This window comes from Leptonotus elevatus, chromosome 18 (assembly GCF_054856555.1).
Source record: "Leptonotus elevatus isolate MCC_2025b chromosome 18, RoL_Lele_1.0, whole genome shotgun sequence".
NCBI classification, from domain to species: domain Eukaryota; kingdom Metazoa; phylum Chordata; class Actinopteri; order Syngnathiformes; family Syngnathidae; genus Leptonotus; species Leptonotus elevatus.
Genome location: NC_141256.1, coordinates 2,800,082 through 2,822,040, shown reverse-complemented (window position 1 = coordinate 2,822,040; position 21,959 = coordinate 2,800,082). Strand labels below are relative to the sequence as shown.

The window sequence follows — 21,959 nt, the reverse complement described above, 5'->3', positions numbered from 1 at the left end:
GTGAACTATTGAACTGTATGACATGAGATAAAAACAATAAATTAAGCAAAATTGCGAGAAGGCAAGTTTGCTGGAGGTCAAAATGAGTTTTGAGGACCCCAAAAAAACAATTTATCACTATCCGCCATTTTCGTTGTTTACTTTAGCCTGGAACGCTTTCAGGTCAGAACTTTGGAAAAAGCTCCTCGGATATCCGACCGTCCTCGAATGCAGCATTCCTGGCCAACAGAAAAATTGTTTTGCCATTAAGACGAATAAAAGGCTATTGTCATTTTGGAAAACATTATGGAAAAGTTACTTTTCAACTGCATGTAGGAGTGCCTATCCAATGAAGTGTGGAACAACCAGGTATGTTTTATTAGCACAATTTATTGCAGTTTAGACCGCTGTCTAACTCTTGTACTGTAAGATTCTCTAATAACTAAGTATTTTCGTTGAAAAATAGTCATATTTTTCAGAGGCCGGAAAAAGTTAAGTTGGTGACACTGAGGAGTTCTCAGTCGCTCCCACCACAGTCGTCATGGTAACCTCAGAAAGACGCACTCCGTAACAAGTTTAAGTTGAAGAGTGTAATGTAATTCTTTATCCCTTGTTTATTTTGAAAAAAGGAATGGCATAGATCTTTAAGATGTTTGGAAACTGTTTAAATTGTGAACAAATTGCGCGAGATGTCTACTTTAAGATTATCAATGGATATGTATACATACATTGCCCTTTATACAGTAACAGTAGAAACCTTTTTTGTTACAAGCCATCCAATGCCCTGTATTATTAAAACATGCACTGAATATCATCATAAAGAATGTTAAACAAAATATAGTAACAATAACTTAACTTTGTTAAAGCATAACACAAAGTGTTCACTTCTTTCCCTTTGGCAGCATTAAAAAAAATACTTCAATTAAACACATGACATCCAATACATGTACAATAATAGTTTTGCGGTCTGCAGCTAATAAAACAATTGAATGTATAAATCTAATGTCTGGACGGAAGCAACTATGGAAAGATTATGCATGAGCTTAATTGTGAGCCTGCATTGGTGAATTTTCTAGTTAATATAAATACAAACAACATATATAAAACTTTACAAAAATATGTCACATTTTTTGACTATAACAATGAAAAAGGACAACTCGAGAGACGTAATGGCCTGTTGTCACAATACGTCTGTAGTGTCCAACCATTTGTCTCTCAAGCTGCCTTTATTCTGAGCAAGCACATGTAAAGAAAACAATGCAGTTATGTGGACTGGTTCTCAAACACTGAAAAGGAAAACACATTGCAACAAAGAAGCATTGTTCAAGGAATAAAGTCATATTTGTTCGAGAGTCAGATTATTAAGAGGATTAAGTCTTAATTTTAGCAAGTGCCACAATTCCCAAACCTAAAAACACTCAACTGCTCATACTGGCTATAACGTTGACATGCTAATGACTTTGTTTGTGAATTGTATAACTTGACAGATCAAAGTGTGAAAAGGCCCTTAATCTTTTTGCATAGCGGTGGCAAATTCCTTTTCAGCAGCTCCACTTTTCCATGGTCCGCCTGGTTTCTCGCTTGGAAGACACTTTTCATTCCCTGTTGCGAGTTGCAAGCATAAATGGCTGCGTAACCTTAGAAATTCCTGTCAACTTCAACCTCACTCCAGGGGGAATCAAAGCCAGTGAGACTGCAGTAGGAGACTCAGCTGTCGGCCACATAGTGGCTGTAGCATTCAAAGATGTTTTTCCTCAGCTCATCAATGCCTCTACGCAGCTGGCTGACCTTCAACGGGACTCCATCTTCCTGTGCGTCTCTGCACTCGCTCTCCTCTGCAGACAAGTTCAACGCTGCACAGAAACATGTAACAAGTTACAACTTCTTTTTGGGGGGAGCATACAAGCCAATAAAAAAGTTTGTTCGCCTTAGTTCATACAAAGTGCATCTACAAAAATTAGCTTGAGTTCTGCTTTCCCTGAATCAACATCTTGATAAATTTTGAGCAATATGCATAAAAAAAAAAGAAGAAAAGAGATTTTTACCATAAGGGATGAAGTCATAAAGAGAAACTTTAGTGTGTCCACTTAATTCTTTAGTATTGTGTCAGAGGTGCTACCATGAGCTGTCCCTAAAGTTCAACCTCTTCATGTCAAACCAGACAAATCCCCAAAACAGAGATTAAAAAAAAAAAAATCCCCTAGAATCCTAATTCTTATATTTACAAACCTAGGGCCCGGCCGATTAATCGGCCGATTATTGCCCTTCAAACACCTGCCAAAACAATCGGCCAATTAGGCCAAATGGACGATTATTTTCCCCTTAAAACATTATCATAGAAGAAAACCAAAGTTTCTGACGCTGTGAACGTACCCTGAATGCACCATTTTGCATGCGTAGCATTAGCAAGTATGTAGCGTGTTAAGCTGTTTAATGACACCCCAGTTGGAGTTAACTGTAAAACTAAACACATGACGATAAGAATTACACCCACTGTATATTGAAATACAAAACATGCTTCGTTTTTAAAACATCGCTAGCCTAGCGTTAATACTAAAAACGAAGGGAGGATCCCATTCAAATGCTAAAAAACAAATATGTACACACAAATGCTGTGGGAACACATACCCACAGGTAAGATAACATTTCGCAAAAGCACAAATTCTTCCCAGTGTGTAAAATAAGTTATTTTAATAGAATTCAATCGTAATTGTCTACTGTACTCACTTAGCACTGGGTGCACGGCACTACACTGCCCCCAAGAAGGCAAAACGCAAAGGAACAGTATTTGTTCTTACCGGTTTTTCAGTTGCTAATATTTTAGTTTATTCTATACTTACTTCACTTTCTTATTGATTTATTTTGTTATTGTCTTTCCAAGTTATATTTAAAGTTGATATTTCAGACTTTTCTTTTCTCAAAATTAAAGGATTCAAACGTCACACACATTTCCACAAGACATGGCACAAAATACAATTCCCGAGGTCCCAGGTTAGCACAGTAAGTCCCAAGACTTGTGAAAATAACACAAGATAAACATATATAAAAGAAAAGGTTCATGCTTTACAGCAATTGTAAACAAGTAAGAATGGTTTTATTATTGACGCATAAATCTATACAATAACCTGGTATACTTCATTAAAATGTATTGATAAGGTCATACCATGGACTTGTCATTCAAAGCAGAGAATCTTAATAGCGAAAGTTTGTGCGTAAGTGACACCCACTGAAAATAAATTGGGTGTGGGGGAGATAATTTTATGCATTAAATATATATTTATAAATAATCAGCAGATTAATCTGTATTCTTTTCTGCCCAAAAACGGTTTTGGCATTGGCCAAAAAAAAGGCATATTGGTGGAGCCCTAAAAGTTTTGGTGGCCTGATGATGAATTCATATCCACATACATGTCATGCCCAGCAGCAGAGACAAGTTGAGCTCCTTCCCCTGAGCTCTCTGCACCAGGATGCTGCGGAGAGCCTGCAGGTCCCGTAGACACAAGGACAGCTCCTTCAAGAGTCGCCCCACTTGTGGCATCTCCACGTTCGACAGCGGGTGCTGCTGCAGCCAGTTATCCACCTGTGAGCACACACATCAGGCACGTTAAGTGTAGATACAGCTAATCTGGAATCGTCTGTAACACTTTTAATATGTGATATAATTTTGTCTTAAAGCTAGCGTTGTCATATTTAAGGGATTTCTATACATGTAAAATAAACAAAGATCTGGAATAAACAAAACATTGCCGGCCTATAAAGACAAAATCAGTTGTCCGCAATTTTGAAGAGGCCCAAAGAGGCAAAGCAATGAAATCAACTACCGGCACATTTGTTGAATTGATACCAACCAGTGCCAAGGTTGTAACGTCAATGGCGGGATCTTCTTGGTTGTCAGGACGATTCAACTGTTGCGAAAGGTTTCTTCCTGTCTGTAGTCTGATACTGGTCACCTATCGACATGTTTATAAATATAAATATGAGGCGTGTGCATCACTCCAATAAAATGTGATTCCATACATATCTCAATGTATTTGAAAGATTCAATGCACTCACATCTTTTAAATCATATTGCACAATTTTCCGTAATTTGTCGCAGTTAATGGCATTTTTCTACTTCTATTTTCTATGAAGCTTGTGACATATTTTCTTGAGTAAAATCTTGGAATTAATGTCATATCATCATATAGAAAGTATATTTGGATTGAAAGACTGTTCTAAATTGATACTTGTCGACGATGCTGCTCCTGTTAAATACAGTATGACAAAATGACCAAAAGTGACTTTTATAATTATCTTTCTTATAATTAGGGCTTGGTCTAAAAAATTTAATAATCAATATCGAATCAATTTTCCTTTTCAAGATCGATACCAATTCATGAAACCATGATTTTATATCTCTCTTTTCTCATAAATTCATTAGAAAATAGAATTTTAAAGGCCTTTTTTTTATCTTACTGTTATTGTTACTCCAAATTGTCCATAGGTGTGATTGTGAGTGCGGATGGTTGTTCGTCTGTGTGCCCTGCTATTGGCTGGCAACCAGTTCAGGGTGTACCCCGCCCTACTGCCCAAAGCCAGCTGGGATAGGCTCCAGCGCCCCCGCGACCTTTGTGAGGACTAAGCGGTTAAGAAAATGGATGGATGGATTAGATTATGAAAATATTTTCATCTCATCCTTGCTGATGTCAATGTTTGTGTAACACTTAAGTGATTAGAACACGTGTTACTTTTACTAATAAACTAAATCATTTAAGTGCCGCCGCAAAATTTTCTTTGGAATTTAACATTTGGGGAGCTTTTATCATGTCCATGACATTTAAGAAGAATTGATGTGCCATAATTAATCGATATTGGATTGAACTGAAGTGAATCGAATCAGAAAAAAATGTAATCGAACGGAACTCTTGTGAATCAAAATTGAATCGATTGGGGAAATTAGAATCGATACCCAGCCTTACTTATAATCTTCTCATCGAAACAATTCTCAAAACGTTTGTCTGGTAGATTTAGTTCTAGAGCACTACACTCAAGCAGTTGTTTTACAAGGGCCTGTGAAGGTAATGTGAGTATTTTTTGCTCTGAGATGATACACCAAAGATGTACAACTAATGTAGTATTTGAATTTGGAAAGTGTGCAAAGTACTTCGAATTTTTTTCCACCAAGCCTCAAGCAAGTAAAACTGAAAGTAAAACTACCTCTTGTCCGTGTTTGTCTATTTTAGCACCAGTGGCTGCAGAGGTTTTAAGCCCCCACAGGAAGTTCATTTTTTAACGCTTTAAATCATTCAAATCTCCAAAGTCAATGTCTTAACTTTGACAAATCTCAGGTCGTATACATTAGACTTAAAAGAATATTTTTTTATTAATAACCATTTTTATTAAGAGTTTGATGACCCTACCTTCAGTTGTGAATTGAGTCTCTCAATCTGTTCTTTCTGATGCTCAATGATCTGATGGAGAGCGAAGACGACATGTTAAAGAGCGCAATCACGCTGCGTACAGTATGTATTTGAGCATTGAACCGTTCCGCTCCAAACTCTACCTTGCTGCTTTGGTCTTGTTTCTCCAAAAGTTGAGAGTTTTCCACCTCAAGATGCTTCAGGTCCAACCTGACGCCATCCTCCAAACACCTCTGCACCTTCTGCTGCAAACTTTACACAACAAAAGTGATAAGGTGTAAATGTAGCCTCTAATTATTCTAAATTATTCTAAAAACAAAACAAAAAAAACCTTAGACTCATTCTGGTCAGTGTCAGTTAAGATGGATGTGCATCGTAAATCTAAAAGGTATTTTATACAGAGCCTATTTACATACACTTTTTGGTAATAATAAAATGGGCCTTCAAAAAACTTCAAACTAAGCTAAAAGTAAGCAATCGATGAAAGCGAACAGTACCTGTGTACAGTAGCAATCAGCTCCTTCTCTTTCCTGGCTTGTGTCTCAATTTTGCCGTCTTTCTCCTTCAACCGAGCGCAGCTGCCCTCCAGCTTTTTTTCCAAGTGAGAAACCGTTTTCTCCAGATCCTTAGCTCTCAGCTGCACTTCTTCCAGCTGAGCAAACATCAAAAACACACAATGTCCATTTAGGGGCTCAATCACGGAAACTGTTAAAAGCTAAATGCTCTGAGACTCATTTTATTGTGTCAATTTTTCTCAATTTTTTTGAGACGCATATAATGAGCAATTTTCAACTTTACAAGATGTTGCCAGTTTTAAAAAAAATGCATTTCAAAAAAGATGTTTCTTTTCAATATTTTCATTTAGTAAAAAAAAAAAAAAAAGTGTAATTATTTTAACAAGACACCATTAAACTTTAAATCTAGCGTACTGTACCAGTAAAAAAGTAAAAAAATAAAATATATATTTATATTTGAGAATTTAGATGAATGATAAAATTACAATGAAGTTTATATTACAAATGTATTGTGATTCTTGGTAAAACAAGGTACTGTATAATGATAATTGTAAAACATTACACTTTGTTTTACACTTATATTATCATATATGAACTACTGTGTACAAATCTTGGGTAAGACATGCAAGAGAATCCTTTAAAAGATACACAATTTACACCCAAAAAAAAAAAAAGCAATCTGAAGAACAGAATTCAATTTTTTTTTTAGAATAAAATATAATGAGACTTGGTCAAATTTATAACCATATATGTGATGTTTAAAGCAAACAATCAGCTCCCTATCCATGTTCTTTAAATGTATTAGGAATTATTATTATTACAGACATTCCATGCACATTTTTTTAAATCCAGTAGGATACTTTTGTTCTGTTAGTAGTAGTACGGTTGCATTAAATATTTTTCAATATTTTATTTGCAGAGATTTATTTAGGTAACATTTTTATTTAACTTGCCTTTTAATTAATCAGGATGATGTTAGCTGTGCATAATATTACAGTGGCTTAACGATATGACTAATAATACTTTTTAGTACCAGTAATAAAGCCACAGCCTCTTTTTATGGGGGGGAACACTTGAGAATATTCAAAATTGATTCTTTGAGGGGGTAGTTGTAAAAAAGTTTGAGTAGCACTGGACTACACAAAGCAATAATGTGATAGTTGCGAAGGACACAGAAGAAAAATTACATTAGAAAAATTTAAAAAAGCCCAAAAAAGAGAATTGAAATGATAGAATATTTAGAGATGAGATATCTGTTCCGTTTTCAAGTGTGTTTCTTTTGTGTCTTTGCGGGACACATGTTGTTCAATCTGTAGTATTTTAAAGGTTTGAAAGAATAGATAAAGAAAGAAGAGGGTTCGTGCGTGCGTTTGTTTGTGTACCTGCACGGTCTGGACTTGCACCTCGCCCAGAGTTGGCAGGTCAGCAAGGTACTTCTCCAGCGTTTCGATGCGTTGCTGCTTTTCATGATTCTGTTCGCTCTCCCTCTGACATTTCTTTTTTAGGCTGCTGATATAGCGATCCCTTGTCTTGATCTGATCACAGAAACATATTTCTGTTCTAAGCAACAATTGATAAGTATTTGTTTGCATAACAATACAATACAGCAAAGAAAAAGCTTTTAAAATAAATTTCTTCTCCTGTTGTACTGAATGTGTGATTAGTACCAGTACCTTTTCTTCCAGTTTCCTGAGGTCTTCCGTATATTTTTGAGTAGCTTGCTTGTACAACTCATTGAGATGAAGTACTTCCAGTTCGGACACGGCCAGTTTCCTGCCGAGTTCTTCATCGCAACACAGTCGGTCCGATGGCACTTCCTTGACTGACTCCTATTGGGTGACCTCAAGTATTACCATAAAGAGCACATCCAGATTGCAGTAACAATTTTGGCAGTTGCTCAAGTATTACCTTCATCTTCAGGATTTGCGGATCTTCAAACCACTTCTGACTATGTAGCACCTGCTGGGCTCTCAGCTCATTTTCTCGAATGCGAGCATGGAGCTGCAGGATCTGTTGCTTCTGCCTGAAAGACACAAACAAACCTTTACTCTCATCTTCACCTACACACTACCATTGGCATGTTGCCTAATATGCATAGGCAGTATAGAAAATGCTAAGCAAGGAAAGTGGTCACGACCAGTAATGCCAGCAACGCATTACAAAAAATATGCTCATTTTTGAGTAGTGACTTATCTAATGTGTTACTTTTTCCACACAAGTAATCAGACTACACTTACTCCTCAAACATCACTAAACATTACTTTATAGAATAAAATTGTTTCTACAATCAAGTATGAGAGTAAGAGTGTCACCTTTCACCCTCACAGGCAAAAAAATGACAAAGCATGGGCAAAATTGTTGGTATTTCTTGTTAAACGAAAACCCCTCAATGGTCATTAAAATCATTTGAAACTTACAAATGTAACAATAGATCAAAATGTATTGAAAATTAAGCAATTAAAATCTGCTATTACTTTTGAATTGTTGTTGAACAGTATTATTTAAAAAATAATAATGATAATAATAATAGTGAAAAATGCCTGGATAAAAATTATGTGACCTCTATAAAAGATGTAATAATTTGACCGGAAAGACATGTTTTACTCAGTTGCGTACTTTAACTCATAACCAGTAAGTCTGCCTATTTAATTTAAAGGGGGACAAATAGTCACCGTGCTCTTTTTGTCGCATGGTGTGTACCACATTGAACATGGATGAGAGAAAGCAAGATGTTTAAGATCCAGATCCAAAAGTTAATTAGATAAATGGACTGCTTTTTATATAGCGCTTTAACTACACCATATGGCACTTTACAATGCCTCACATTCACCCATTCACACACTAATGGTCGACTGCTGCCACGTCCACTGGGAGCAAATTGGGTTTCAGTGTCTTGCTCAAGGACACTTCAACATTGTCACCAGGGATGAGGATCAAACGACCACTCTACCACTGAGCCATGCTGCCCCATTGAAAAGACGGATAAGTTCGAATGGTATCCAAAGAGTCCAGAATAAACTCCAAAGAAATTCAAGGTTAACTCAAAGGTACATCAGTGTCAGATTGTACGATTTCGCCAAACATATGAGCTAAAGTGGACTTCATGGGAGGCGACCAATGAAGACACCACTCCCCGTTGAAAGCAAATCATAAAAAAGTGAGACTGGAATTTGCAAAATTGCAAATTGACAAGCCGCAAAGCTTCTGGGAGAATGAACAGATGAGATAAAACTGGACATTTTTGGTGAAGCAAAATCAAATCTATGTTCATATGTAAAAATATACCAAGAAAAGAACAAACATGGGGGACCTTGGGTTATCTTCTGGGACTGCGTTGCTACATCGGGCAAAGGGTTTCTTCAATCTGTGCAAGGTATAATGAAATCTCAAGGCACACAGGAAAGAAAAGTGCTGCCTCGCGTCAGAAAAATTGGACCCAGTCACAGATCTTGCAACAGGATAATGACCCCAAACTCACAGCCAAAAAGCAATGAGCCATTCTGAAGTGGCCTTCTCGGAGCCCAGATCTAAATCCCATTGAACATCAAGAGAAAACACTCTTCAAACCTGAGACAACTGGAACAGTTTGCTCACGAGGAGTAGGCGAAAGTACTTGTTGGTCATTGCAGAAGTCTTATCGAATGTAACAGAAAGCATTTGATTGCTGTGACTGCCTCAAAGGGTTGTGCAACAATTTTGTCCATGTATGAAATTAAACAACACATACTTTACAGTCATGGTGCCTACAACATACACACGCGCGCACACACACACACACACACACACACACACACACACACACACACACACACACACACACACACACACACACACACACACACACACACACACACACACACACACACACACACACACACAAACGCGAGAAACTTATTTGACTTTGTCAGCTAAAAACAAAACTATTAAGGCTTGTGGCACACTTTGTGCTGTCGAGTGTTTTCTATGAAGTTTCAATAACACTGTCCAAAACATGGATTGCAGGACAGTGCTCATTCCAAATCCCATCAGATTGTGTGACCCCAAAGTTAACCGGAATATTTATAAACAATGTACACATTTATAAATGTTGGGTTTTGCCGTTACAACATTAATAATAAGTCATTATTTATATCACACTTTCAAACAGCCACAGCTGTCACAAAGTGCTTACAGAACAAATAACATTAAACATTAAACCGTAATTCAATCATAACAATCCAACATATCTTTTTTTCCATTCCTACATACATACACTTTCATTTTTGAAGCAGTCATATATGAAATGAGGGATTCGGTCTCCTTTCAACATTAGATCACATTAGATCACAGATAGCAGGTAGTAAATTTATGTTGAGCAAAATCCTAAAAATATCCATTATTTTTTAATAAAACCTGCTTCTAATTAAGAGGCAAAGCTAAGTGTCATTTTTTTTGCGTTGTCAGTATCTGCTAAATATAACTGTTAAAGTAACTTGTAATCTTAGTTACTTTATTGATTACTTGCTTTAAAAATGAACTAAGTAAAGCCAACTCAGTTACTTTTTAAAGCAAGTAATCAGTTAATTACGGAAGAGGATTAGGGCCAGAAAGCGCGAAAAAAAAAGAAGGTTGGCAGGATTCTCACTTTATTCTCAGAATTCCACTTTAAAGTCAGATTTCTGAGAATAAAGACAGAATTCTTATAGTCAAAATTGGGTTTGGGGGCGGCTGGGTTGTGGTGGGTGGCGGGTGTGGGTCGGGGGCGCAGGGGGAGGGGGTCGTGGGTGGAGCGGGGGCTGTGGGCCGGTGGGGTGCCTGGCCCCATTCTAATTTGTTGGAATTTAGATGTTTCTGGGGTTGGTGAAAGATTCTGGTTGGTAACCCGGTGGGTAGTAGGTGATGTCTGGTCGGTGCTGGATTTCACTTTCCTTTCTATTCTTTGATCCTTTCTCGGGTCTCCTGACAACCTCACGACTCTAGCTGGATTCTGAAGTATTCCGTTTCGGTGAACGGTACACACACACACACACGCACATAGGTACACACACACACACGCACATGTGCACACACACACACGCACATGCTCATGCACATACTCACGCACACACACACACAAAAGAAAAAAGAGGAAAAAAAGAGAGCAATGATGATGACATGTCGAATAGTAAGATTAAGTAAGTAAGATTACCGAATGAACAATACTGAGCTCTCTCAAAAAAAATTCTGACTTTAAAGTAATAATTCTGAGAATAAAGTGAGAATCCTGCCAAACTTTTTTTTTTCTCTCTTCACTGGCCCTAATCATCTTCCGTAGTAACTTAAAGGGGATGTATCTCGGTATTTTAAGCCCTTCCACAGTTAACTATAGGCATATAATGATTAAATCTTACCTTTGACACCATGGTGATGTAATTTTTTCTGAAATATTAGGAATTTTGCTGGCTATTTTTCCAACGCGGAAGTAAAACGCCTGGTTCAGTATAACCCCGCCTCTCCCCGTGTGGTTTGCCGCGCCCTTGTCGTCCTAAGCCGGCTGCTGTACGCATCGCCAACAAAACTCTGGAGAGCTGCGTTCAAGCCCTTGCAGTACTACTGTGTCTTCTTTAAATGTAGAAATTGGATGGATGTTCAATTATTCAATAAAAATTTGAAACAAGAAATCGTAGGAGGAGGGGAGGGGGGAAAGGAAAAAAAAGAATCTGAGTGGGACACGAACATGGGACCTCCTGCTTACAGTGTGAGCGCACTAATTCATTCAGTTAGGTTCAACAGTGCAGAAATGTTACTTGTAGTCAGCCACAACCTTTCTGGGAATTTAAGACAGCCAATTGGCATTGCAAATGTGAAGGATAATTGATTGCTTTGAATTCATTTGGTCAGAACATTTACTGATAAAGGCTACTTTTATCACATGGAGGTCTCAGAGAAAGTGGGCGTGTGTTTAGTCCGCATAGGCGGTGCAGGGTGTGGGTCCGCACCTGATGATGTCATAGAGTGAGTACCCGCTGGTTTTCTCGTGTTGGGAGGGGCTGGTGCTTGGAGAGCAGAACGACCTAGAATTTCTCATAGAGGGACGAATGGAGGAAAACGCCACTTTGGTGATGTTTTTGGTGAGGTATTAGCATTTTAACATGGCTAAAAGCTCCAAAAAGTGGATTTTTCACGTTACTGTCCCTCTAAGTTACTTTTCAAGGTAATTGTGGCAACACTGGTCACTACTTACCTATCTATTTCCAGTTCTCTTTGTCTCAGCATTCCCTCTTTAACCTTCACTAGAGTGTTGACAAAATGTGACGTCCCCTGCAGCACCTGCAAATCAACAAGCAAGTGTGCTTTCACTAAATAATAATAAAAATCTTCATTGTCCCCTCGAGGCGATGAGGAAAATAATCTCAACTAATATTTATTTGAAGGTGTACAATTTATCTTACCTGATTAATGCCTTGTTCAAGTGATGATCCATCTCCAGCCCTGACTTTCGCTTCAGTCCCAACAATCTGGCCAAGTTCTCCTCCATGTTCTGCTTTCGAGTTGTACTCCATCTGTTCTGTCAGCCACATTTGTGTGCGGACGGCTGGCTGAATTGGGGACTCTCTGTCAACCGGGTGACCAAGTGGTGAGTCCGCTAGCTTGGATAAACTGAGGCCATAAACCTGACCCCCTCGCAGAGCCACCTTAGCTTCTGCTAAACTACTATAGTCCATGTCCAAACTGCTGTGTTTAATGGGTGACGATAGAGTTGAGGACAGTGACAGGTCTGTTTCCAAACCAGATCTACTACTATGTTTGCTCCCGTAGCAAGGACCAGCACCAGGTGAACGTTGCAATAAGCTATGACAGAGCAAAGAGGAAGATACAGGTAAATACAGGTCCCTATTTAAAGAACGGGATTCTTTTCTGTAAACATAGAGGAGACCCCTGTCCAGGGAGCCATGTGAATCTGTACTGTGTTGGTGGACTGATGTCTTCCTGGAGTTCTTTTCAACACCAGATGACAGCTTAGTGAGAGAGGACCACCTCTTGATGGGCTGCTGGTCCTGCATGTCAACACCAGTTTGTGCCGACGTGGCTGGAGGGGTCAGCTGGCAAGACTTGGTCCAAAGACCTGTGCTGCTGGGTGAGCTTGTCATTCTCAGACTGGCATAAGATGACATGGATGGTGATGGCTTGACATGGACAACGGGGACGCAGCCGCCAAATCCATCCTCCTGACTGGAGTGATGCCGGGAAAGCGGCTGGAGAGATGAAGGTGTGGTACTTGAACAGGAGTCATCTTATGGATGCACAAAGGGGGTAAAGTATTAATAATGCACAGATAAACAGATCATCAAGCATGTATTTCATATTAGGGCTCAACAATTTTGAAAAATAATTTAAATACAATTTTTTCCCCCTCAATATTGTAGTTGTGATTTCTTATGCGATTATTTTTTCAAGGTCCCCCACCTATGTACCTTTTAACCAACACAAGCAATAAATTAAACTGCATTAGGGCCCGGCCGATTATAATCGGCCGCCGATTATAATAGGCCAATTATTACCTTTCAAAAATCTGCCAAAAACAATCAGCCAATTGGGCCAAATGGCCTATTATTTTACCCATAAAACGTTATCGAAGAAAATGTTGGTTTCCGATGCTGTGAAAGTACCCTGAATACACTATTTTGCTTGCGTAGCACAAGAAACTAGGAAGTGTGTAGCATGTTTATTCTGTTGTCCCCCAAGCGTCCTTCCAGGTGTTTAATGACATCCCAGTTGTAGTTAACTGCAAAACTAAACACACGACAATAAGAATAATATCCACTGTATATTTAAATACAAAACATGCTTCGTTTTTAAAAAAAAAAATACTAGCCTAGCGCTAATGCTAAAAAGCGGAGGGAGGATCCCATTCAAATGCTGACAGAAAGTTAGCATCGACTTCGGGAGTGTTTTTCCTTCAAATAACGAATATTCACACACAAATGCTGTGGGAACACATACCCACGGGTAAGATAACATTACGCAAAGGCACAAATTCTTCCCAATGTGTGAAAAATGAGTTATTTTAATATAATTCAATCGTAACTTTGTTCTGTACTCACTTAAGTGTGTACACCATGGATGAACGACACCACACTGCCCCCAAGAGGCCAAAACACAGGAACAGTCAGTATTTGTTCTTACTGTTTTTTCAGTTATTATTTGAGTATATTCTATTCTTATTTCACTTTCTTATTTTTATTTGATCATTGTCTTTTCAAGTTATATTTAAAGTTGATATTTCAAGGATTCAAAGACGTTCTTTTCTCAAAATTTAAGGATGCAAACATCCAATGATTTTTGTTGTTGTCTTAACACACATTTCCACATGACATGGCACGAAATACAATCCCCGTGGTCCCAGGTTAGCCCAGTAAATCCCAAGACTTGTGAAAGTAACTCAAGATCAAAACACATAAAATAAATAGTTAATGCTTTGTATAAAAATTAGTCATAAAAACACAAGAGGCTTGAATTTCCCATAATATTTACAACATAATTTGTACTTTACAAAACCAAAGTAAAGGAATGAATGGGCATGATGCTACGATGACACTTTTAAGTAGTTGAGCAGCTTTAGTAGTTGAATAAATACTAAGTTTTGAAATCACAAGTTGTTTTAATCATGATCTCAATCTCAATCAAATAATTGTGATTGCTATTTTTCCAGCCCAATTATGTACTCTAACCATATACAGTACAGCAGTTGTAAACAAATAAAAATGATTTTATTATTGACACATACATCTATACAATAACCTTGTATACTCCATGAAATTTGTTGATAAGGTCATACTATGGACTTGTCATTCAAAGAGGAGTAAATCTTAATAGCAAAAGATAGTACGTATGTTATTATTATTATCATTATTTATTTTTTAAGTAATCAGCTGATTAATCTGTATTTTTTTCTGCCAAAAATTGGTATCGGAATCGTCTTAAAAAAATGCATATCAATGGGCCCTAAACTGCATTACTATAAACAATATCAAATTTATTATACATAAAAGTTTTGTGGTCTTTTAGGTTAGGCTTATATGTAGACATTTGGGTTTCATAACAAAAAGATGAATATGAGGGGGGGGGGGGGATCTAAATTCCAGTTTTTATTTCACGGTGTATACATCTCAGTGTTAAACAACTCAGGACAGAGCACCTTTTGTTTGAACCCACCCACTTTTCAAGTTAGCAAAAGTATTGGAAGATGTGACTGATGGGTCTTCCTAGTTGTCAGGTGTTTCCCTTTTTGATCGTTTGTTTTTGGTTTTTGGCTTTCCCCTGTGAAAGCAAATATCAAGATCAAGAAGTAGGATCCAATCTTATATAAGCCACAACGAGTATTTTTTCCATATTGTATTATACAAATTTATTGGACAAGCTATTAGGTAAACATTATAAGAACACATTATAAAACCTATTATTTTTCAGTAAAGGTTTTTGTAAAAACACCCTTAGCCACAATTCAAATACGCAGTACAGTTCAATTTGGTTACGCACACACTAGTTTCAGTAATGTGGAATGTGTTGGATGGTGATAACTGTGTTGGCTGGAGCCTTTCTGTGTGGAGTGCCTGCGTTGCATTCTCCAGTTTCCAGCCATGGCCAATGGGCTGGCACAAGATCTAGATTTGGTTACCAGGTTTTACACGTCAATGAGGATGGATCAAATGCAGAGATCTTTTGCTGCACATCGTACATCTCAAAAATGAAGTACATCATGTATATCTTTGTGTACATATGGTAATTGTATTTTCCCTAAACCGTCATTTCCCGGCTTACCAAAATAGTTTTGACTATTATTGAATGCTTTCCACTTAGTTGGAACATTTTGGGGAAGGCCTTTTTTTCCAATTTAAACAAGACTATGCCTATGTACAGTACAAAGCAATACTAATAAAGGCAAGCTTGGATGAGTTTTTCAAGTGGAAAAACTTTAGCGTCATGACCCGAGCGTCACCCTACCTTCCACGCTATCAGAGCAATAGGTACCAATGCCTGTGTCACCACTGTCTGACACTGCGCTGTGTCTTCGTCCAAAGATGCTGTTCCCAGGTCCAGGCTGTTTGCTGTGCCAGGATGATTCGTGGCTAAGGACCCACCCAGGAGAGCCTCCGCTACTTGAACCTTAAAAGGGACAACATTAAAACATTGAAGTAGTAGTAAGGGTCCAAATTTCTTTAGTACGAGTCATGACACAAACATATTTTTGAGATTGCATCCATCCACCCATTTTCTGTAATGTTCGTTCTCATTAAGTTTGTGGTGAGCTGTAGCTTGGCCCAGCTGACTTTGGCCAAGTACACCTTGGACTGGTTGCTGGACATACAAACAAACATTCATACTTATATTCACACCTATGGACAATTAAAAGAAGTGTGTTCCTGGGATGTGGAAGTAGGCTGCGGGTTTAAAAAAAAAAAAAAAAAACTCCACCTGCCCAACATGCTTTTAGACAATTATATAATACCTTTTTTTTGTGTTCTTTCTTTGTTGGGTTTTTTTTGAGTGTTTTTACGTGTATCTTTGCCAATTCCTTGTAGATTTTTTTTTTTTTTTTTTGATGAAGGTTGAGCATCCCACATGAATTGAATCATTTATTGTTTAAAATATTAGGTGCATGCAGGTGTGTACTGGCTTCCATTTTGAGTATGAACGCAACTTTTTTGTTCTTTCTTTTTTGGTAATGATAAATCAAAATTCTATAAATGTAAATGACCCCACAAACATGTCGAAATACATTTAAAGATTAAATGCTAGACATGACGGCGGGCTAGCTTGATATAGTGTATATAATAAGTGTACACACCCTGGGCCCTGATGAAATACCAGGTTTTGTTATGTAAAAACTGAGACCAAGTTAAATGTCACAGCCTGTAGAACCCAATTGAAAATATAATGGAATATATTTTAGAGGTTAGGTAAAAAATAAACCACCGAGAGATAGCTTCTCTCCGCCACGCAACGTTTTCCTGCGGTCTTGCAAACGCAGTGACGTCACTTGTAGTCGCCTGTTTTTAGCCGCAGTTCGGCCTTTTAAATCCAACAAACGTCGGCCACTACACATCTATCGACAAACAAGTCACAATATCATGACACATTCAGTCACAGAACAATAATAAATCTCACCTGTTTTATTAGAATCGTAGCCATCGTCAAGATCACCTCTGTTCCACATTGGCAGCGGTAATACGTTTTACATAACAGTCGGGAAACAGATTAGCTTTGCGGTCGGAAAGGAAAAAGCCACAATGGAATAGAGGCGGCCAGTGAGGGATTTAAACGCTATTACTATGCTATTTGTGTCATTTTAGCACGATACAGTGGCTGTAGGGCCCTAACTGAATGTCTCTTGTCTCGAGACATTTTCAAGTAACGGTCTCCTTTCTCCTAACTTACACATGATGACATCCGGAGTGGAAGTGACGTCATGATCTCCCTCCACGGTGTCTTCTACTGATCTCAACAGCGATACTCAACCTTATTTGCACACAGAAATAATAATAATTTAAAATGCAATTTACCATTATGCTGAATGTGAATATATTATTGTAGTGAGCCTTGCCCTTGTTTCTCTTCAATGAGCCCGCCCCATCTTGGGTAATGAGAGAAATTCCGTGATGGGGGCAGGGATGGCGCTACATGTGGGCTACAGCCCCCGTCAGAAATCTTTGTAGGTCCAGTTAATGCCCTCTAGCATTTTATTTGATATACTAAAATATATTTGATCAGCAACCCTAATTGGTCAAGAGAAGAAAAAAAGCTTGGTACTTTCCCTAGAGGGGGTGCATTTGGTACAATCAATACAAAAATGTAAATAACGTGGCACATATCATCTGGAGCAGTTACAGTATTTATCCTATTTACATGACAAAAACTTAAAACAAAACATCAAACTCCTCAAAATCCAATTATTTATTTCGACTGTTTGTGACATGGTTTAAGTTTGACGTCTATGTGTCTGTATGGACGCCACACTGGAGCAGAAGGCGGCTGTGGCAGGGTCCGCGCCGCCCTGGCACGGAAAGCAGAAGGCGGCCGCAGGACGTGCGCCGCCTGTCCACAATCATGGGCTTGAGGCCGCCATGGTAAAGGCGAAGAGACTTGACACTGCAGCGGCAGAGGCGAGAATGCCCGGGGCGGCAGCGGCATCCGCGAAAAGGCTCGAGACTGAGGCTGCCGCGGAGCTGGGACGGGGTCAAAAAACGTGGGGAGGACAATAAGGCAAAAAAATAAAATAAAACTGGCAGCATGAGGGGAGGAAAACAACAATGAATCGATGCAGACAGAGGGAAGACAGGAGACTAAATACACACACACACGCACGCACACACGCACACACACACGACAACAAGACACAACAAGACACACCTGGGGCAAGACAAAAGTGGCTGAGGGCACTGATTGGTTGACACGAGGAAGGGCAGTATTATACTTAACAAGACCAAGGGAGACACACAAGGAAAAACAGAACCCAAACATGACACATCACATTTTCAGAACTGTTATGTAACAACGTAAAAGATAATTTATTTATTTAATTAATTTTTTTTTTTTAAACAAAACAAAAAACAACAACAAGACAAACAAACTAAAAAAGCAAAAGGTCCTTATATGAATACAATGATTATACGTCGGGAGCTTCAAAATCCCATTCTCAGAATTGCTATGTAACAATGTAAAAAAATAATTTATTTATTTATAGTTTTTTTAGTGCTTAATAGTTTATCAGGCACGATTTAAATCCTTCTCTTTATAATGTGGAACCTCTATGGACACCCCTGCCTTTCCTATGCCTCATCTTTAAAACCATCAGATGGAACATTTCAGCGATATTGAGCATTACTGAGAAGACAGCCATCGCCAACATAAAGATGATGAACACATTTTTTTCGGTCGGACGACTGATGAAGCAGTTTGTGTCAGTCTGGCAGCTTCCGCCTTGGAACACAATCTTATCAGGCATGAAAATGGAGCCGTAGATGAAGTACTGACCCACAACGAAGACCACTTCCAGCAAGATCTTGAACAGAAGCTGCATCATGTAGCTGACCAACAGAAAGCCTTTCAGCTTCACCTTGCCATGTTCGTCAGAATATTTGGGAGATTTGATCATCCTATTCGAGTCACGTTTTTGCTCCAGGTGTCTCCTGAGCTTATTCTCTTTGCGAATAACAAGCAGGACGTGCCCCAGATAGATGAATGTAGGTGTTGAGACGGTGAGGATCTGGAGCACCCAGAAGCGTGTGTGAGATATGGGGAAAGATGCATCATAGCAAGCATTCTTGCAGCCAGGGCTGTGGGTGTTGCAGTCCATGTTTGCTTGTTCATCTCCCCATATTCTGTCCACGCCAGCCGCTAGAATGAAGATCCTGAAGATGAAAAGAACGCTCATCCAGACCTTGCCAAATATAGTCGAGTGTGATTCCACCTTGTCCAACATCTCCGATACAAAGGACCACTCCCCCATGATGGCAGCCGATCTCTCACAGGTCTGTGGGAGACAATACAAGTAATTATCACAAATACTGTATACCTGCTGTTCAGCGCTACTTGTAAGGCAGGAAGTTTGTACAGCTGTCATTTCAACAAAATGTTGCCTTATTTTCAGGTTGTCTTTAATGTTTAATTAGGAACATTCTTGTCGCATTTTAAAACAATTAAATATCTAGATTAATTACAATAACTAAATTTATAATAATATATAATAATAAAATTAATACAATATAAATAATATAATAATTATAAATTAATAATAATTAAAATAATTAAATAACTAGAAATATAGTAAGTAAACATTGTGTTACGAACGCTTGAAATTACAGAAATGTGCTATTATTACTTGTTTTTAATGGTATGATTTTATGGAAAGGTAATCTAATTTGTAATTGAATATGTGCTTGTAATATAACAGTATATGACACAAAAACATTTTGATTCATCTTTCAAAACATATCAATATTTGTTGAAAAACTAGCAATTGCGTTTAAAATTGCAAAAATTTACTGTTATGGCAAATTGCCATTGGCAATTCATTTAGCTACAATGAGAAGAAGAAGAAGAAGGTTAGTCATAGCAACTTAGTTTCGGTTTCTACAGCAACGATTTATAAGGTTTTTATCCACCAGGATTGTACATTTGGTGGTCATCGTGGCTTAATATAGACGCGCAAATCCCCCCAACTCAACCTCTACTTTGTGGAAATTCACCTATCACGGGAATCATAGAACGTATTGCTCGCAAATAATGAGGGGAACACTGTATTTTTGAATAGTTTTGCTTTTTCACAAATTCTTTTGTTGAATGTTTGTATCTTCAACCAAAGTAATGTGGTGACCGCCGTGCGTGGTGGGGTGATAACCTACGCCCTCTATTGACCAGAAGCCACTCCGCGTGAAACTGTTTTTCACCATTTAAGTTTTTAAATTTTTTGGGGCTGCGGCTAAAACGGTGCATGGCTGATTAAGAGCGCCTCAGTGTGGAGGCATGAAATACATGCAGCTATATCCATTTTTACATCATAGCAGTGGTATTTGATTGACAGTTGAATGGGCCGGGTTTTAAATGCATTCAGCAGACAGGCTCACTTTGTTCGAGCGTGAAAGCAGGAGCTTGATTTATATCGTGATTTTGATTTGACTGTTTTTGTTGTTGCAGCAGCTTAACATGGCGTAACCAAAATGTTTCATTATAGTAACTGAATGTGTAGGCCTACACTCTAGAAACCTATTTAAGATTACAAATTGAATTGTTGAGCAACTTGGGGGGGAAAAACACTTCAATTGGTAACACACGATTGAATTAAGTTAGTCCAAAGAGAATATATTAAGTTTAACTAATTATCAGTTCATTAAACTTAATATATTCACCTGAATTAAGTTTATCCAAAGTGTCTCCAATCCAAAGTGTTAAGTTTAATGAACACATAATTAGTTAAACTTAATATATTTGCTTTGGACTTTGCACTTTCACTGGTATGTATTAGTTACATGCATAACGATTTTCATTCTGTTCACTTTCTCAAGCTGTCACTAGCTTCATGTGGGCTATGTGAGTTAATAGTTGTCGTACCTTTCATTGCATTCTACACAACTGTGTCGAAGTTTGGTCTGAATGGACATTAATTGTCTCTTTTACACACAGTTTTCATCTTACATTTGGGTTCCTCGTTTCCTTCATTTGTTTTTTGCCGCTTCTTGACAAAAGTAAATGAAATATTTGGTCATTCTTTTTGCCGAGCTACCCTTTATATCCAGCTGCCTTAGCTTTCGGATATGTTTTGCTGGGTCTATACAATTTATATTGCAACACTTTCACAACTTTCAATGCTACACTTTCATACAATTTACACTTTAACTTCATAGATCTTGAAAAGAATACATGGCACAAAATGGATCTAAAATTTGACGAGAACCCACAAAAAAAAAGAAAAGAAATATGGCAACCATGATGACATTTTTTAAAATCATTTCTAAATTTGAAATGTGTTTCTGTTAATCGCACTTCTCCAATCTCCAGTTAAAATGTTATAAAAGCATTTTGTTAATTAGTAGCGATCTACACTTTTTATACTACCGCTACCTTCTTGTTTGTTAGTCTTACAGATGACTTGAACAACAACGTTCATAACATATTTGTTGTAATTTATTTTTACCAGCTCGATATCTACTATTTAAACAATAATTCTTCATAAATAGCCACAAAGGGTCCTACCTAAGCAATGGTTCCTGCTTTCTTCTGACTTGTGCTCCCTCTATAATGGTTTCACTTCTCTCTTATAGCTGAGCTGGATTTTGCATCATCAGCAGATTTATCATACGCTGACCCACTCGCACTCCCTCATGCAGTGTAACTATGACTAGATATCAGCACAGTGATGACACAACTGAACACTGTGGAATAATAACAGTTTTTAGGCAGTGTTAATTTTGACAATAAATTTTAATTTAGTTTTAGTTTAGTCATCTGATTGCATTTTAGTTTTAATCAAATTTTAGTCGATGAAAATAAAGAGCAATTTTGGTCGACTAAATTTAAAATTTAGTCAGTGTTTTCCTTCAACATACAT

General features: G+C 38.0%; 2 protein-coding genes across 4 annotated transcripts; both read right to left on the bottom strand.

Annotated features, from left to right (window-relative positions):
• Window positions 1-349: 349 nt before the first annotated feature.
• Window positions 350-17,320, bottom strand: cep85l (centrosomal protein 85L). 2 transcript variants are annotated; one of them, XM_086060545.1, is made up of 14 exons: window positions 17,021-17,320; window positions 15,857-16,018; window positions 12,304-13,145; window positions 12,096-12,181; window positions 11,851-11,934; window positions 7,802-7,916; window positions 7,567-7,722; window positions 7,276-7,428; window positions 5,876-6,030; window positions 5,522-5,630; window positions 5,379-5,429; window positions 3,828-3,929; window positions 3,388-3,559; window positions 350-1,832 (listed from the first exon to the last, which is right to left on the bottom strand). In XM_086060545.1, the coding sequence occupies exons 1-14, from the start codon at window positions 17,067-17,069 to the stop codon at window positions 1,687-1,689; spliced, it is 2,382 nt and encodes a 793-aa protein (XP_085916671.1). In that variant the 5' UTR covers window positions 17,070-17,320; the 3' UTR covers window positions 350-1,686. The 2 variants fall into 2 exon arrangements, with proteins under 2 accessions (XP_085916671.1, XP_085916672.1); XM_086060546.1 differs by lacking the exon at window positions 11,851-11,934 and having other exon boundaries at window positions 17,021-17,319.
• A 565-nt stretch (window positions 17,321-17,885) lies between these two features.
• Window positions 17,886-21,633, bottom strand: LOC147158254 (gap junction Cx32.2 protein-like). 2 transcript variants are annotated; one of them, XM_086060552.1, is made up of 3 exons: window positions 21,605-21,633; window positions 18,887-19,385; window positions 17,886-18,325 (listed from the first exon to the last, which is right to left on the bottom strand). In XM_086060552.1, exons 2-3 carry the CDS (start codon window positions 19,359-19,361, stop codon window positions 18,321-18,323), a joined length of 480 nt encoding a protein of 159 aa, XP_085916678.1. In that variant the 5' UTR covers window positions 19,362-19,385; window positions 21,605-21,633; the 3' UTR covers window positions 17,886-18,320. The 2 variants fall into 2 exon arrangements, with proteins under 2 accessions (XP_085916678.1, XP_085916677.1); XM_086060551.1 differs by lacking the exon at window positions 17,886-18,325 and having other exon boundaries at window positions 18,520-19,385.
• Window positions 21,634-21,959: the final 326 nt, after the last annotated feature.

What these genes read in the sequence shown, in the direction of transcription:
- cep85l (XM_086060545.1), bottom strand. Translation starts at nt 17,069, where the DNA reads ATGTGGAACAGAGGTGATCTTGACGATGGCTACGATTCTAATAAAACA. An exon ending in TTGAACAAGGCATTAATCAG is followed by an intron (nt 12,182 to 12,303) that starts GTAAGATAAATT and finishes GTTGATTTGCAG; the next exon opens with GTGCTGCAGGGGACGTCACA. An exon ending in ACGTTACAACCTTGGCACTG is followed by an intron (nt 3,560 to 3,827) that starts GTTGGTATCAAT and finishes GTGTGCTCACAG; the next exon opens with GTGGATAACTGGCTGCAGCA.
- LOC147158254 (XM_086060551.1), bottom strand. Translation starts at nt 19,361, where the DNA reads ATGGGGGAGTGGTCCTTTGTATCGGAGATGTTGGACAAGGTGGAATCA.